Source organism: Papio anubis, chromosome 20, assembly GCF_008728515.1.
Source record: "Papio anubis isolate 15944 chromosome 20, Panubis1.0, whole genome shotgun sequence".
NCBI classification, from domain to species: domain Eukaryota; kingdom Metazoa; phylum Chordata; class Mammalia; order Primates; family Cercopithecidae; genus Papio; species Papio anubis.
The window spans coordinates 43,589,613-43,606,595 of NC_044995.1; the positions used below are offsets into that span (position 1 = coordinate 43,589,613).

The 16,983-nt window shown below is 52.3% G+C and overlaps 2 protein-coding genes across 7 annotated transcripts in view; one reads left to right on the top strand and one right to left on the bottom strand.

The window, feature by feature from the left end:
- FBN3 (fibrillin 3) overlaps positions 1 to 1,979 on the top strand; it is an 86,407-nt gene extending 84,428 nt beyond the window's left edge. Inside the window, 1 exon segment of the mRNA XM_031660007.1 lies at positions 1,122 to 1,979. Within this exon segment, the coding sequence (XP_031515867.1) occupies positions 1,122 to 1,463 (342 nt within the window). The 3' untranslated portion in view covers positions 1,464 to 1,979.
- A 2,731-nt stretch (positions 1,980 to 4,710) lies between these two features.
- CCL25 (C-C motif chemokine ligand 25) lies at positions 4,711 to 16,639 on the bottom strand. 6 transcript variants are annotated; one of them, XM_031660009.1, is made up of 7 exons: positions 16,607 to 16,639; positions 14,021 to 14,079; positions 13,734 to 13,864; positions 10,763 to 10,880; positions 10,533 to 10,666; positions 9,088 to 9,207; positions 4,711 to 5,178 (listed from the first exon to the last, which is right to left on the bottom strand). In XM_031660009.1, the coding sequence occupies exons 3-7, from the start codon at positions 13,804 to 13,806 to the stop codon at positions 5,156 to 5,158; spliced, it is 468 nt and encodes a 155-aa protein (XP_031515869.1). In that variant the 5' UTR covers positions 13,807 to 13,864; positions 14,021 to 14,079; positions 16,607 to 16,639; the 3' UTR covers positions 4,711 to 5,155. The 6 variants fall into 6 exon arrangements, with proteins under 6 accessions (XP_031515869.1, XP_031515870.1, XP_031515871.1 ...); XM_031660010.1 differs by lacking the exon at positions 16,607 to 16,639 and adding an exon at positions 16,512 to 16,530; XM_031660011.1 differs by lacking the exon at positions 16,607 to 16,639 and having other exon boundaries at positions 9,088 to 9,204; positions 14,021 to 14,137.
- Positions 16,640 to 16,983: the final 344 nt, after the last annotated feature.

Consider the following 16,983-nt stretch of genomic DNA (forward strand, 5'->3'; position numbering starts at 1 on the left):
GCCAGGAGTTTGAGACCAGCCTGGCCAACATAGCGAAACCCCGTCTCTACTAAAAATATAAAAATTAGCCAGGCGCAATGGCAGGCACCTGTGATCTCAGCTACTTGGGAGGCTGAGGCAGGAGAATCACTTGAACCTGGGAGGCAGAGGTTGTAGTGAGCTGAGATTGTGTCATTGCACTCCAGCCTGGGCAACAGAGCGGGATTCCATCTCAAAAAAAAAAAAAAAAAAAAAGAAAAGAAAAGAAAGAAACAAAGAAATCCTGGCCTCAGCTCCTGCCACAGCCTCCCAAAGTGCTGGAATTATAGGCATGAGCCCCTGTGCCCAGCCTGTTTTTCGTTTTAGATTCAGAGGGTACAGGTTTGTTATTAATAGATGGGTATATTGGATGATGAGGAGCTTTGGGCTTCTGCTGATCCCTCATCCAAGCAGTGAACATAGTTCCCAATAGGTAGTTTTCCTTTTATTTATTTATTATTATTATTATTTTGAGACAGTCTTGCTCTGTCCCCCAGGCTGGAGTGCAGTAGCATGATCTCAGCTCATTGCAACCTCCACCTCCCGAGTTCAAGCGATTCTCCTGCCTCAGCCTCCCAAGTAGCTGGGACTACAGGCACCCACCACTACGCCCAGCTAATTTTTGTATTTTTAGCAGAGACAGGACTTCATCATATTGGTGAGGCTGGTCTTGAACTCCTGACCTTGTGGTCCACCCGTCTCGGCCTCCCAAAGTGTTGGGATTACAGGCGTGAGCCACGGCGCCTGGCCTCCCAATAGGTCATTTTTCAACCCTTGTCTCCCTCCCTCTCTTCCTGCTCTAGTAGTCCTATTGTCTGTTCTTCCCATCTTTGTGTCTACGGGTAAGTAATTTTTAGCTACCACTTATAACTGAGAACACGCCGTATTTGGTCTTCTGTTTCTCCATTAATTAGCTTAGGATAATGACCTCCAGCTGCATCCACATTGCTGCAAATGACATGATTTCATTCCTTTTTATGGCTCTTTCCTTCACTTTAGAGACTGGCCAAAATCTCCTCTTTGGCCACAATCCCAGGACCCCCTACCCACTCCACATCTGGATTATCGTGGGCTCTGACCACACACCTGGCCTTTCTTCCCAGGTGAGCCTGGCCACCGTTGACTCCGAGGCCCTGCTGACCTTGGGTCTGAACCTCTCACACCTGGGCCGGGCCAAGCGCATCCTGGAGCTCCGGCCGGCCCTGGAGGGTCTGGAGGGCCGGGTCCGCTACGTCATTGCCCGCGGAAATGAGCAAGGTTTCTTCCGCATGTGTCACCTCCGTGGCTTCAGCTCCCTGCAGCTGGGGCGGAGGCGGCCGAGGCCTGGAACCTACCAGCTGGAGGTGGTGAGCAACGTGGCAGGACCCTGGGGTGTCCAGCCAGAGGGGCAGCCAGGGCCACGGGGCCAGGCCTTGCGGCTGAAGGTGCAGTTCCAGTTGCTTTAGTTGGAGGAGCCTCAATGGGCCTCAGCTGTCCAGAGAAGGGGGCTTCTGGAACTGGGAAGGACTGATCCCCAGCAGTGACAGCTGATCAGGTGGAACCCCGAAACTCAGGAAGAGTGAAATGCTACACGTCAACCTCAGGCGAGCCCAGCCTCTGCCCGGGCCTCTGTGCCAGCCCCGGGGGACCCCCAGTTACTCAGTCTTTCCTGGAGACAAGAAGAAGCTGTAATGTGCACCCCCCGCCCCACAGCCAAGGTCAGGAAGAGGCCCTGTGGTGACCGTGTCTGGTCAATCTCAGGCTTTCACTTCTGTACTGCACTGTGGCTTGCCCTGGTTGGGGGGGCGGGGGGTGGTTGGCAGGACATGGCAGTGGGCAACTGGGGTGGGCACAGGGCTTATCCCTCGGAGCAGAAGGGTGTGCAGGGGGCCCAGACCCCACGTGACTTGCCGCATTTGCCCTCCATTTGGAGAATGCTTTTATATCAAAGTGGAGACGATAATAAAGTTATTTTGGGTTAAGTCTGCCTGCCCGTTGGCAAGTTCTTGAAGTAAGCAGATCCTGCCCTCGGGCTGGGCGAGGCAGATCTCGTGCCTGGGGAAGCAGAAGGCCTTGTGGGCTCCCCAGACTGGTAATAACGACTCATGCTTCCTGATCAGGTACTGCATCCCAGACACCATTCCAATTTTTTTTTTTATTTTTTCTGAGACAGGGTCTTGCTCTGTTGCCTAGGTTGGAGTGCAGTGGCGTGATCATGGCTCACTGTGGTCACCGCTTCCTAGGCTCAAGCAATCCTCCCACCTCAGCCTCTCCCAAGTAGCTGGGAGCAAAGGTGCGTGCCACTACACCCAGCTAATTTTTTAAAATTTCTTTTTCTTTCTTTTTGAGACAGAGTCTCACCCTGTCACCCGGCCTAAAATTTATTTTTCTTAGAGATGGGGGTGTCCCAGCCAGGCGCGGTGGTTCACGCCTGTAATCCCAGCACTTTGGGAGGCCGAGGCAGGCAGATCACGAGGTCAGGAGATTGAGACCATCCTGGCTAACATGGTGAAACCCTGTCTCTACTAAAAATACAAAAAATTAATTGGGCGTGGTGGCGGGCACCTGTAGTCCCAGCTACTCAGGAGCCTGAGGCAGGAGAATGGTGTGAACCCAGGAGGCGGAGCTTGCAGTGAGCCGAGATCGTGCCACTGCGCTCCAGCCTGGGCGACAGAGCAAGACTCCGTCTCAAAAAGAAAAACAAAAAAAACAGAGATAGGGGTGTCCCTATATTGCCCAGGCTTGTCTTGAGCTCCTGGGCTCAAGTGATCTTACTGCCTTGGCCTCCCAAAGTGCTGGAATTGCAGGCGTGAGTGTCTAAGTATTTTAGGATGATTGACTACTTTGGTTGCCACTACAACCTCACGGGATAGATGCTATTACCATCCCCGTTCTACAGGGAAAACTGAGGCTTGGAGAAGTTAAACACCTTGGCCAAGGTCAGGCCAGGTTGAAAGTTGGGTGACCTGATGGGGTGCGGTGGCTCATACCTGTAATCCCAGCACTTTGGGAGGCCGAGGTGGGCAGATCACCTGAGGTCAGGAGTTTAAGACCAGCCTGGCCAACATGGTGAAACCCTGCCTCTACTGAAAAAAAAAAAAAAGCCACACGTGGTGGTGGGCGCCTGTAATCCCAGCTACTTGGGAGACTGAAGCAGGTGAATCACTTGAACCCGGGAGGTGGAGGTTGCAGTGAGCCAAGATCATGCCACTGCACTCCAGCCTACACAACAGAGCAAGACTCCACTAAAGAAAAGAAAAAAGACGAGGGAAGGGGAGGAAGTTGGGCAGCCAGGTGCAGTGGCTCATGCCTAAAACCCCAGTGCTTTGAGAGGCCGAGGCGGGTGGATCACTTGAGGTCAGGAGTTCAAGACCAGCCTGGCCAACTTGGTGAAACTCCATCTCTACTAAAAATACAAAAATTAGCCAGGGTTGGTGGTGCATGCCTGTCATACCAGTTACTCAGGAGGCTGAGGCAGGAGAATCGCTTGAACCTGGTAAGTGGAGGTTGCAGTGAGCGGAGATTGTGCTATTGCACTCCAGCCTGGGTGACACAGGGAGACTCTGTCTCAAAAAAAAAGGTGGGCATGTTCCCGGGCCATCAGCCCCCACACTACCCTTCCTGGTTCCAGGGGAACTCCAATGGCCAGGATATTCATTGTGTTAATAAATACACAGCATATACTGTGTGCTGTACATGTTACACATCACAGTGTATTTGGTCCCCAACAAAGCGCTATGAGGCAGGCAGTATTATCACCCCCATTTCCCAGGGGGGCAAAATTGAGGCTGAGAGAGCTTGTGGAACCTGTCTGGATCACCCACATAGTGTGCGGTGGAGCCTGAACACTGAACGTGACTGCATTTCTTCTGCAACTTCATCCCAGTCCCTGACCCCAAACCACCAGGGTGTCCCCTAAGAGATGATGTGCTTGGTTTTCCTTTTTTTTTGAAACAGACTCTCGCTCTGTCACCCTGGAGGGCAGTAGTGCGATCTCGGCTCACTGCAAGCTCTGCCTCCCGGATTCAAACATCTCTCCTGCCTCAGCCTCCCGAGTAGCTGGGATTACAGGCGCCCGCCACCACGCCTGGTTAATTTTTGCATTTTTAGTAGAGATGGGGTTTCACCATATTGGCCAGGCTGGCCTTGAACTCCTGACCTCAGGTGATCCACTCACCTCAGCCTCCCAAAGTCCTGGGATGACAGATGTGAGCCACTGTGCCCAGCCAATGTGCGTTGGTTTTCATCCAGATCATTCTCTGTTGTGATGGAAACTCAGGTTGCCAAGGACCGAAGACAGCATCATCGGGTGGTGACTCAGGCCTCCACCTGCAGAATTGTCACTAGCGCTTGGCACCAGAGCTCTGTCCTTGGTCCACTCCTGGCCCACCTGACTTACCAGTGGCCTCCAGGCAGCCCATAAGAGCTTGCAGAGGGCTTCTGTGTCCATCAGCTGGACTCACCACAGCCCTGGAATCTAAGCAGAGCGAGCACAGTGACCCTTATTCTACAGACAAGCTGAGAGGTACCAGAGAGTGACCAATTGTTTCAAGGTCACCAGCTGGGAAGTGCAATTTGCAGCCAGCGGCTACTGCTTGGCCCCTCGAGAGCTGTCTGTTAGGAGAGCTTGGGGGTGGCAAAGATCGCACTGGCTTCACCCCAGGGTGGGGCAGCAGCAACTTGCACCTCATCATGAAACGTAACAGGCAGGAATGACTCCATCACTCCCCAAGGTTTATTTAAAAGTTATAGAAAAGCATAACCTGGGAGGGGCATCCTTGAACTGACTAGAGTTTTGCAGGGACCCAGAGGGACACACTGGGATGGCTCAGGGTGGGTGGCAAGAAACAGCAAGTGAGAGAGGTATCCTAAGTCTTCTCTACAAGAGACACTGGCTGCCCAGGGTTGACGCTGGTCCCTGGAGTGGCAAAAGGCTTAAAATCAGGTCAACTCTCTCTTTCCAGTTGCCAGAGGGACAGGAGGTGGTGGGGGTGGAGAGGGAGGACCAACCTAGGTGCAGGGATTAAGACTTAACCCGAAAAATAGAGGCGTGGGGACAGCTGGGTCTGTAGGGCAATGGTTTTAGCGGAGAAAGATCTGGCCCCTCCTGTGCCGATGGATCCCAGAAATGAGTCGGCTCACAGTCCTGCAGAAGCAATTAGGCCGAAGTGAAATTGATGGCTGTGAAATAATAGTAACGATATGCATTGGTCTCTACCTCCAGTCCCTAGCACACAGCTCCTAAAACCCTTATGAGTTTCTGAGTAATAGGAGTGCTAGAATCTTTTGTGCTGATTTTTTTTTTTTTTTTTTTTTTGAGACAGAGTCTCGCTCTGTTGCCAGGCTGGAGTACAGTGGTGCAATCTCGGCTCACTGCAACCTCTGCCTCCCAGGTTCAAGTGATTCTCCTGCCTCAGCCTCCCAGGTAGCTGCAACTACAGGTGCCCGCCACCATGCCCAGTCAATTTTTGTATTTTTAGTAGAGACGGGGTTTCACCATGTTAGCCAGGATGGTCTTGATCTCTTGACCTCGTGATCTGCCTGCCTCAGCTTCCCAAAGTGCTGGGATTACAGGCGTGAGCCACCGCGCCTGGCCTTTTGTGCTAATGTTTGGTCTTTGAATTCTGTTTCTGACACAGAGCTCTGGATCCCTTGGAGTTTCCTGGGTAATGGGGACATCTTTTATTCTAATGAGGTGACTCTTGGTGGGCTTCTGGGTGGGGGCTGGTCACCAGCATGACCAAGCTGTTGATTAGAAACTAGGAGCTTTCAGTCCCATTCTCCAGGAAGGGGAAGAAAGTTGGAAATGGAGTTAATTATCCTTCACTCCTATGTGATGAAGCCTCTAAAGAAACCCCTGGTTGGCCAGGCACAGTGGCTCATGCCTGTCATCCCAGAACTTTGGGAGGCCAAGGCAGGTGGATCACAAAGTCAGGAGTTTGAGACCAGCCTGGCCAACATAGTGAAACGCCGTCTCTACTAAAAATACAAAAAAAAAAAAAAAAAAATCCAGCCGGGCGCGGTGGCTCACACCTGTAATCCCAGCACTTTGGGAGGCCGAGGTGGGCGGATCACAAGGTCAGGAGATCGAGACCACGGTGAAACCCCATCTCTACTAAAAATACAAAAAATTAGCCGGGTGTGGTGGTGGGCGCCTGTAGTCCCGGCTACTCAGGAGGCTGAGGCAGGAGAATGGCGTGAACCCGGGAGGCGGAGCTTGCAGTGAGCCGAGATCCGGCCACTGCACTCCAGCCTGGGCGACAGAGTGAGACTCCGTCTCAAAAAAAAAAAAAAAAAAAAAAGTCCCTGGTGAAGGCCAGGCGCAGTGGCTCACCCCTGTAATCCCAGCACTTTGGGCAGCTGAGGTGGGTGGATCACCTGAGGTCAGGAGTTCAAGACCAGCCTGCCCAATATGACAAAACCCCATCTCTACTAAAAATACAAAAATTAGTCGGCCATGGTGGTGCATGCCTATAATCCCAGCTACTCAGGAGGCTGAGATAGGAGAATCACCTGAACCCTGGAGGCGGAGGTTACAGTGAGCTATGATTGCGCCACTGCACTCCAATCTGGGCAACAGAGTAAGACTCCGTCTCAAAAAAAAAAAAAAATTGGGCCAGGTGCGGTGGCTCATACCTGTAATCCCAGCACTTTGGGAGGCTGTGGTGGGCAGATCATGAGGTCAGGAGATTGAGACCGTCGTGGCTAACATGGTGAAACCTGGTCTCTACTAAAAATACAAAAAGTTAGCCAGGCGTGGTGGCACACACCTGTAGTCCCAGCTACTTGGGAGGCTGAGGTAGAAGTATCGCTTGAACCCGGTAGGCGGAGGTTGCCGTGAGCCGAGATCATGCCACTGCACTCAGCCTGGGAAACAGAGTGAGATTCCATCTCAAAAAAAAAAAAAAAAGAAAAAAGAAAAAATCCCTGGTAAGCTGAGGGTACTGGCCTGTAGTCTCAGCTACTCAGGAGGCTGAGACAGTGAGCTATGTGGTCCAAGCTACTCAATGAGGCAGTGAGCTATGACTGTGCCACTGCACTTCAGCCTGGCAGAGAGAATGAGACCTCATCTCTAAAAAAAAAAAAAAGCCTGAACTATGGGGTTCAGGGTCTTGTGACCACATCCACATGTGTGGGATGGGTGGTGTACCCCAACTCCATGGGGACAGAAGCTCCTGCACTTGAGTTCTTCCAGTCTTTGCCCACCTAAGCATCTCTTCCATCTGACTTATTCATCCCTATCCTTTGTAATATCTTTCTTTATTTTATTTTATTTTTTTTTTGAGACGGGCTCTCATTTTGTCTCCCAGGCTGAAGTTCCAGTGGTATGATCATAGCTCACTGCAACCTCTACCTCCTAGGCTCAAGTAATCCTCTCACCTCAGCCTCCCAAGCAGCTGGAGCTACAGGTGCATACCATCACAACTAGCTAATTAAAAGAAAATTTTTTGGGGGGCCGGGTGCGGTGGCTCAAGCCTGTAATCCCAGCACTTTGGGAGGCCGAGATGGGTGGATCATGAGGTCAGGAGATCAAGACTATCCTGGCTAACACGGTGAAACCCTGTCTCTACTAAAAAAAATACAAAAAACTAGCCGGGCGAGGTGGCGGGCGCCTGTAGTCCCAGCTACTCAGGAGGCTGAGGCAGGAGAATGGCGTAAACCCGGGAGGTGGAGCTTGCAGTGAGCTGAGATCCGGCCACTGCACTCCAGCCTGGGTGACAGAGCAAGACTCCGTCTCAAAAAAAAAAAAAAAAAAAAAAATTTTTTTTTCTTGAGACAGGGTCCTGCTATGTTTCCCAGGCTGGTCTCGAACTCCTCGGCTCAATTGATCCTTCTGCCTCAGCCTTTCAAAGTGCTAGGATTACAGGCGTGAACCACCATGTTCAGCCCCTTTGTAATCTTTTACAATAAAATGGTAAACATAACTAGAGCATTTCCCTGAGCCTGTGAGCTGTTCTAGCAAATGATCCAACCAGAGGTGCAAGCCCTGACTTACAGCCAATCAGTCAGAAATACAGGTGACAACTTGCTACTTGCAATCAGCATCTGAAATGGGGGCAGTCTTGTGGGACTGAGTCCTTAACCTGTGGGTTGTGTCACTACCTCCAGATGGACAATGTCAGCTGGAAGCAGTGGCTCATGCCTGCAATCCAGCACTTTGGGAGGCCGAGGTGGGAGAATTGCTTGAAGCCAGAAATTCGAGACCAGCCTAAGCAACATGACGAAACCCCATCTCTACTAAATATATGAAAATTAGCCAGGCGTGGTGATGCACGGCGGGTAATCCCAGCTACTTGGGTGGCTGAGGCACGAGAATCGCCTGAACCCTGGAGGCGGAGGTTGCAGTGAGCCGAGATGGCACCACTGCACTCCAGCCTCAGCAACAGAGTGAGACCCTGTCATAAAATATATGTTTTTGTATATATATTTTTATATATTATATTTTTATATATTATATATTCTTATACATTATATATTGTTATACATTATATATTTACATATATTTATATAATATATATTTATTATATTATATATATTTTATATGATTTATGTAATATAATAATTATATATATTAATTATAATTAAATATATTAATTATATATTTATATAATATGTAAATATGTATTATGTTATATATTACATTATATATCATATATCTCATATATCTCGTATATCATGTCCATAATATATATAATATATAATATAATAAATATATAATATGTAATTCTATATTTATAGTTTATATATAAATTTATATATATATTATATAGAGAGAGACAATGTCAGAATTCAATAGAATTACAGCACACCCACCTGGTTCCTGCTGAAGAATTGTTGGGTTTGGGGGGCCCTGGAGCTCTTGGGCCACTCCCCTGGGGCTTCACTTTCGCACTTTAGTGTCTTTGGGCTGGGTCACGGCAGTGGACAGCCACCGAGGACCCTCCCCTGTGAACGTGCAGCGCTGACCACACAACCACCCCTCTTTGGTCCTGGAGGTGAATCTCCTGTCCCAGCGTGAGCCAATCATGAGCCCTCAGCTCTCAGCAAAGGTGATGGATAGGAGACGGTCACATGACCAAGAGTCCTTACCTGAATTAGCTGATGTCAGGAGGGAGGCATTCCTCTTGCTGCTGCTGGTGGGATTGCTAAACTTAGACGATGGTAGTTTGGAGTTTGCAGAACTCAACTTCTTTGCAGCATGAGGGCCTGCTGGAGAAATGGAGAGAGAAATAAGCAAGAGCTCTGCCATCATCCTTTGAGCTCCTGGATCCAGCTGAGCCTGAAGCTGTTGACTGGTTATTTAAGCCAGTGAGTCTCCCATGTGCTTGAGCTTTCCATCTGCACCAATGGGAAGTGTCCTGATTAAAAGAGCTGGACTGGCTGGGTGCAGTGGCTCATGCCTATAGTCCCAGCACTTTGGGAGGCCAAGGCAGGTGGATTGCTTGAGTCCAGGGGTTCCAGTCCAGCTTGGGCAACATGGCACAACCTGTCTCTGCAAAATGAAAATAAAAAATTACCCAGGCATGGTGGTGTATGCCTGTCATCCCAGTTACTTGGGAGGCTGAGGTGGGAGGATTGCTTGAGCCCAGGAACACAAGGCTGCAGTGAGCTGTGATTGTACCACTGCACTCCAGCCTGGGTGACAAGAGTAAAACCCTGTCTCAAGATAATAATAATAACAACAACAACAATAACAATGAGCTGCAGCCGGGCATGATGGTTCATGCCTATAATCCTAGTACTCTGGGAGGCCAAGGCGGGCAGATCATCTGAGGTCAGCAGTTCAAGACCAGCCTGGCCAACATGGTGAAATCCCGTCTCTACTAAAAATACAAAAATTAGCCAGGCGTGGTGGCATGAGCCTGCGCTCCTGCCACTCAGGAGGCTGAGGCAGGAGAATCACTTGAATTCGGGAGGCAGAGGTTGTAGTGAGCCGAGATCATGCCACTGCACTCCAGCCTGGATGACAGAGCAAGACTCCATCTCAAAAAATAAAAATAAAAACTAAAATAATAATAATAATGAGCTGGATTAGTGGAGCATGCCTGTAGTCCTGGCTACTCAGGAGGCTGAGGTAGGAGGATTGCTTGAGCCTGGGAGGTCAAGGCTGCAGTGAGCTGTGATGGCACCACTGCACTCCAACCTGGGTGACACAGTAAGACTCTGTCTCAAAATAATAATAATAAAAGAGCTGGACTGGTGGCACACACCTGTAATCCCACCTACTTTGGGAGGCTGAAGTGAGAGGATTGCTTGAGCCCATGAGTTCGAGGCTGCAGTGAGCTATGGTCATGCTACTGCACTCCAGCCTGGGCAACAGAGCAAGATCCCACCTCCAAAAACAAAAACTGAAAAATGACTCAATAAGTTGGTCATTCACTTGGTGCCCCACTCACCAGCAACTGGCTTTGTGTGGGGTTCAGGCAGGTGTCAGTATTCTGGTCTCCAATTCCCTCCCTCAGGGTCTGAGCCACACATGGGCTTGCAGGCAGGGAGGGCGGGCTCCCTAGATGCCCAGTGGGGGTCTCGCTCACCTGGGAAGGTCTGCGTGTTGTGGCGGAACTTTGCAAAAATCTTATTGCGAGCATCCAGGAGCTTCATGGCTTTCTGCACCTCCTTGTTCTTGGGGTTCCCACACACCTTCCTGTGTCTCTTGGGGAGGTAGAATCTGTGGTGAGCAGAGCAGGGTGCCCAGGTTAGGGTATAGGCTGAGAGCGAGGCTGTGTGTGCACCTCACCCTGCCAGCCCCCACGGCCCCACTCACATTGCAGCAGGCAGATTGCAGCTCCCGCTCACCTCCTGGATCCGATAAGTCCAGGCATGCCGGAGCACAGCCCACCCAATGGGGTAGTGGTAGGCCAGGCAGCAGTCCTCAAAGACACCTGCAACCACACAGCCACCCAGACACTCGCAGCCTTGCCTGTGAACTTGGCGGGGCCAGCCACAGACAAGGGCACCTGTCTGCATACCTGTCTGCTCATACCACAACCCTTCCAGGCCCGCCAGAGGCTGAGGAACAGCCTTAGGAAAAGAAAGCCGCCTGGCTCACCCCTTACCCCTGGATATTGGGACAGCCAGAAGTTGGAGAGGACCCTTGGGTCCCGGCTGGGAAAGGCGTGGAACAAGCAAATGAACGGACCAAGGCCACCTCTACTCCTGCTCTGGGGAAAAGGGTGACTCAGAGTGCAGGTGCACCCTGAGGAGGGGCCAACACCACCCCTCCCCAGCCAAGTTCTACCCTCCTAAAAATGAGCTGATTGGAGCCTCAGCATGGTGGCTTATGCCTATAAACCCAGCACACTGGGAGGCCGAGGTGGGCAGATCGCTTGAGGTCAGGAGTTCGAGACCAACCTGGAAAACATGGTGAAACCCCGCTCCTACTAAAAAATAAGCGTGGTAAATTCACAGCTGGGTGGCTCAATGCCTGTAATCTTAACACTTTGGGAGGCCACATGGTGGGATCACCTGAGGTCAGGAGTTCGAAACCAGTCTGCCAACATGGTGAAACCCCATCTCTACTAAAAAAATACAAAAATTAGCTGGGCATGGTGGTGGGCGCCTTTTTTTTCCCCGAGTCTCACTCTGGTCTCCCAGGTGGCTGGAGTGCAGTGGGCGCCGATTCAGCTCACTGCAAGCTCCGGCCTCGGGTTCAAGCTACTCTCCTGCCTCAGCCTCCTGAGTAGCTGGGATTACAGGCACCCTCAGCCACCACGGCACTCAGCTAATTTTGTATTTTTAGTAGAGACAGAGTTTCACCATGTTGACCAGGATGGTCTTGATCTCTTGACCTGGTGATCCACTCGCCTTGGCCTCCCAAAGTGCTGGGATTACAGGCATGAGCCACTGTGCCCTGCTGATGGTGGGGGCTTTTAATCCCAGCTACTCCAGAGGCTGAGGCAGGAGAATCGCTTGGACCCAGGAAGTGGAGATTGCAGTGAGCCGACTTCGTGCCATTGCACTTCAGCCTGGGCGACAATAGCAAAACTCCGTCTCAATAAAACAAAACAAAACACCAACCAACCAACCAAACAAAAAAAAAGTGTTAATACAAAGTATGGAGCTCTCAGTAAATGCCAGTTGTCTAGACAAGCAGAAATGAAACCCACAGATGAATTAGACCTAGTGTTGTCTTCGGGGAGCTCCAGGGAGATTGATCTCTACAGAGAGGAGGAAGCACAGGCACTGTGGGGGGTGCCCAGAGGAGGAGGTGATGCTGCCAGAAAGTTCTGGGGGGACGAGCAGGTGGAATGAATGAGCCGAGGATGAGCTGATGAGATGGTGATGGAAGCTGGGGCACAATTTTCTGTCCAAATGGCCTTTGGAGTTCTCTGCAATCCCACCTCTGCCAGAACTAACCTCCAGAGGTCAAGTCTGAGTCCCTACAGAGCCCAGTCCAGCAGGAGCAGGGAGAGGGAGGACTCAAGCCCTCCAGGTATCTCCCAACCTCGGCCTCTGAGGGCAAGGGGCAGCGCGTTCCGTTGCAACCTCGGGCTGCAGTGCCAGGCAGGTAGTTCCCAAGGCTGGGGGCCAGGATCAAAGGGCCGGGCTGGGCCCGGCTCTGATAGCAAAACAATCAGACCACAGCCCAACCCCCTTCCCGGGCAAAGGCTAAGGACTTGGACCCATCAGACCCAGCCGAGGGCCAGGTGGGGCAGGTGGGGGCAGACAGGACAGGAGGGTGGAGCCCTGGGTCTGCCACGCAGTCAGGGACCCTGCTTTGGCCAGCTGCTGAAACTCAGAGGATGTAGGATCCAATGTCAGGGCTCCCGTGGGGACACCCCAGGCTCAGGAACTGTCTTTTGGCAACTGAAATCCCCAAGTGCCTGCTCTGTGGTAGGGAGTGGGGGAAGAAGGAGCGTTCCCTATTAATAACAGGAACAGTTATTATTGCTGCCGCCAGACACGAGGCCTAGTCTTGTGCAGGCATGAGCTCACTGGACCCTCAAGTCAGAGCCATGCAGTGTGAATTTTAGATTCCCACTTTGCAGCTGAGGAAAGGGAGACTCCTAAAGTTTAGGAAGCCGGGCGCAGTGGCTCACGCCTGTAATTCTAGCACTTTGGGAGGCTCAGGCGGGTGGATCACCTGGCCAACATAGTGAAACCCCATCTCTACTAAAAATACAAAAATTAGCCGGGCATGGTAGCATGTGCCTATACTCCCAGCTACTTGGGAGACTGAGGCAGAAGAATTGCTTGAACCCAGGAGACAGAAGTTGCAGTGAGCCAAGATCGCACCACTGCTCTCCAGCCAGGGCGACAGAGTGAGACTCTGTCTCAAAAAAAAAACCAAAAAAAACAAAACAAAAAAAACGGTTGAGGAGCAACTAACTCTCAGCTGGACTGCATGGAGGGACCAGGATGGGAATCCACTCCTGTCAGTCTCCAGGGCCCTGATTTCCAGCCCCACCCCTGGCTTGGCAGGATTAGGGTTCTACAATATATCGCTGGCAGTAACTGGCTTCTCTCACAGCTGGAAGCCACCATGTGCTCCCTCCTGTCTTTAGGAGTCTTGCGAAGGACTCCATGGGGCTCTCGAAGAAGGAACTGGGAACACTCCATCTCCCCAACCCCATCCCAGGAGCTACCCAAACGCCAGGAGTTCCTGCATGTCAGGAGCAGGAGAATTCAGTGGAGATGGGGCTGGGGAGACCTCTGGAAGAGATAAGAGACAAAAGGGGTGGGGTGGGGGCACGGGGAGATGGGCACTTGGGGGTAGGCATTGCTGATCACAGTACCTTGGGTGTGGACAGTGGGGGCCCAGGCTCCCAGGAAGCCGGCCACCAGGCAAGCCAGGAGCCACAGGTTCATGCTGCAGGCAGGTCCTCCTCCCTGGGCACCTGGACAAATAACCGGGCCACCTGGGGTCCTGGAGAGAAGTGGAAGAGGACTGAGGAAGAGGAAGGGAGTGGGTACTGGGAACACCCCCATCTTAAGCGCCAGGCATATGGCAAGGGAAGGAGGTTGCATAAAATAGGAACAAGTTGTGCTGGTCATCTGAGTCATGTTCAAGGAAAAGACTCACCGATATCCACTGGGTCAAGGGAGCTGATGCCCGCCAGGCTGTATGCCAAGCTCTTCCATCTGCAGGACCAAGACGCTGAGCTTCACTCTTTATAGACAGAGCCCCACCCAGCCACCCCCTGCCTGCCCTCCTCCCTTCCTCCTCCTCCACACCTGCACACTCAGCCTCTGGAATTCTCCCTCCTCTACAGCAAGCTCCGATCTCGACTCACAGGCCCCCTTGCCTCCCCACTCCCCATCCCAGGCTTGCCAGCCAGCACCCCTACTGTCTCCAGAAAGGGCCCTTTTCCCCCTGTTTTCCTCACCTGCACACACCTGGTGGACTCTGGCTGCCTGCAAACAAGGCTCAGACTGCCTTGGGCCCCCAAAGCAAGCCCTTACCTTCATGCTTCCCTCACCCTCAAGCTACCTGTTCCCTGGTGGGTCCCTGACTTTCCCTCTCCTTCCACACCAGAGTTAGGTAACTTAGCACGTCACAGAAATCCTCTGGTTGTGACCACAGGCAAATCCATAGAAACAGAAAGTAAATTATCGGTGGCCATAGGATGGGGGAAGGGGAGAATGAAGGAGTGACTTCGAGAGGGTATGAGTTTCAGAACAAAAGTTCTGAAATTAGATGCGAGTCATGGTTACATAACTCTATGAATATAGTCAGCACGGCACAAGGGTGCACTTCCCACCGATGAACAATCCCAACAAGAAATGAACTCTCTAGGCCAGGCATGGTGGCTCAGGTCTGTAATCCCAACACTTTGGGAGGCCAAGGCCAGAGGATTGCTTGAGCCCGGGAGCTCAAGACCAGCCCCGGCAACAGAGAGAGACCTGTGTCATTATAAAAAATTTTTAAAAAATTAACCTGACGTGGTAGTGCATACCTGTAGTCCCAGCTACTGGGTAGGCTGAGGTGGGAGGATTGCTTGAGCCCAGGAGGTTGAGGCTGCAGTGAGCCGTGATCATGCCACTGCACTCCAGCCTGGGCAACAGAGCAAGACCCTGTCTCAAAAAATGAAGAAAACGGTGACCGGCCACAGTGGCTCACACCTGTAATCTTAGCAGTTCGGGAGGCCAAAGCAGGCGGATCCCCTGAGGTGAGGAGTTTGAGACCAGCCTGGCCAACATGGCAAAACCCCATCTCTACTAAAATTACAAAAATTACCCGAGCGTGGTGGCGGGCACCTGTAATTCCAGCTACTCAGGAGACTGAGGCAGGAGAATCGCTTGAACCCGGGAGGCGGAGGTTGCAGTGAGCCGAGATTGCACCACTGCATTCCAGCCTGGGCAACAAGAGTGAACCTCTGTCTCAAAAAAAAAAAAAAAAAAAAAAGAACAAAATAAAAATGGAAGAAATGTTTTGTTTTTGGAAGAAAAACCAGGAGCCCCGGGTAGCCATGCCCTCAGGAAGCAAAGCAAAATTCACTGAGAAGGCATGTCTTCTTTCCCTGGGTCAGCAAGACCCACCCAGGACACAGGGACTAGGGGAGACACGAGGTGAAGATTAGGGAGGGCGAAAGGAGCGCTGCAGAGGCCGCAGAGCTGATTGCTTCAAACTTTTTATCACCTGCATCCATAGCTACATCTGACCTCTGTGGGTATTTATCACACCCTGAACTGCTTTCTCATTTCTCCCCTTCCACTGGGAGCCCAGAGGCGGCGGCCCCTAGCCTACTTCCCTGTCCCAAACCACATGGCCGGGTGGGTGGGGCTTAGAGCTGGGGCCGGGTCTGGTGGGTGTGGCTTCTAGCCGGGGACGTGACTAGATAGATAAATGACACCTAGAGCCCAGGGGCAGGGCTGGGTGGGCGTGGTTTATGGCTATGGGCGGGGCTTGCTATATAGCTCAGAATGACGGGCAGGGCAGAGTGAGTGGGATTTAAAAGAGTGGGCGGAGCCTGACATATAGCGCTTATGGCAAGGGGCCGGGCTTTGTAGGAGGGGCTTAGACTGGGGCGGGGCCTGCACGGTCAGCCCCGCTCCACCAGAGCACCTACGACGGGCCGGGGGCAGGTGCTCTCACCCGTCCCGTTGCTGCGGCCGGAGGCAGCCCCCGGGCCCGGGCGCTGCTCCAGTTCCTCCGCCTCTTGCTCTGGGTGGGTGAGGCTGGACCAGGACGCGGCTCCGCGTGGCTGCGAGCGTGGGGAAGCGGCGTGGCGGGCCCGGCCCAGGCTCTCCGCTACGGCCCACTGCCCCCTACCTGACCAGCCCGCGGGCAGCGGCCAAGACGGTGTTACCCAGGCTTGGGGGAGGTCCCCTACGTGTGAGTCTCCCTCCCTGCCTCACCCCTCACCGTTTGTCCCGCCGGCAGCCTTCACGGGGAGAAGGGGTTCCCAGCAAGGGGGCCCTCCATGGGCCAGCATGCAAGGTGCACTGGGGTGGGCGCTCTGGGGACCCGGGACCCAGGGGTTGGAGCAAGAGACGGGATGATCCGGGAGTCGAGGCCCCGAGTTAAAACCCGGAGTTCTGAGGACCACAATTGCTGTGAATGAAGGCCAGACCTTCACATTCGGGGCAGGACTAGCCTCTTCCATTCCTGCAGCTGCTGGAGGGCATTAAGAGTAATCCGCTATCGGCTGGGAGCAGTGGCTCACACCTGTAATCCCAGCACTTTGGGAGGCCGAGGCAGCAGAATCACTTGAACCCGGGAGTTGGAAGTTGCTGTGAGATCTTATTGTACTCCAGCCTGGGCGACAAGAGCTAAACTCCATCTCATAAAAAAAATAAAAATAAAATCCATTATCAGCAGGGGTCCTCTTCTCCACCAGTGTGAAATCAGCACAGCTGGGGGAACAAGTGCCCCCCAACACCGACTTCTGTTCTGCATCTCTGATGATGGGAGCAGTTGAGGGTGGTCTCCATCCTGTAGCTCAGATAAATTCAGAGACTAATATCCCAGAGCCTGCAGGGTTGAGCGGGAAGGCAGGTGTCTTTCTAGACAAGCCCAGTTGGTTGCAGTGGCCAGGTGGTGGG

What these genes read in the sequence shown, in the direction of transcription:
- CCL25 (XM_031660009.1), bottom strand. Translation starts at nt 13,806, where the DNA reads ATGAACCTGTGGCTCCTGGCTTGCCTGGTGGCCGGCTTCCTGGGAGCC. An exon ending in CCCCACTGTCCACACCCAAG is followed by an intron (nt 10,881 to 13,733) that starts GTACTGTGATCA and finishes GTGTGGTTGCAG; the next exon opens with GTGTCTTTGAGGACTGCTGC. An exon ending in CCTGACATCAGCTAATTCAG is followed by an intron (nt 5,179 to 9,087) that starts GTAAGGACTCTT and finishes ATTATTTCACAG; the next exon opens with CCATCAATTTCACTTCGGCC.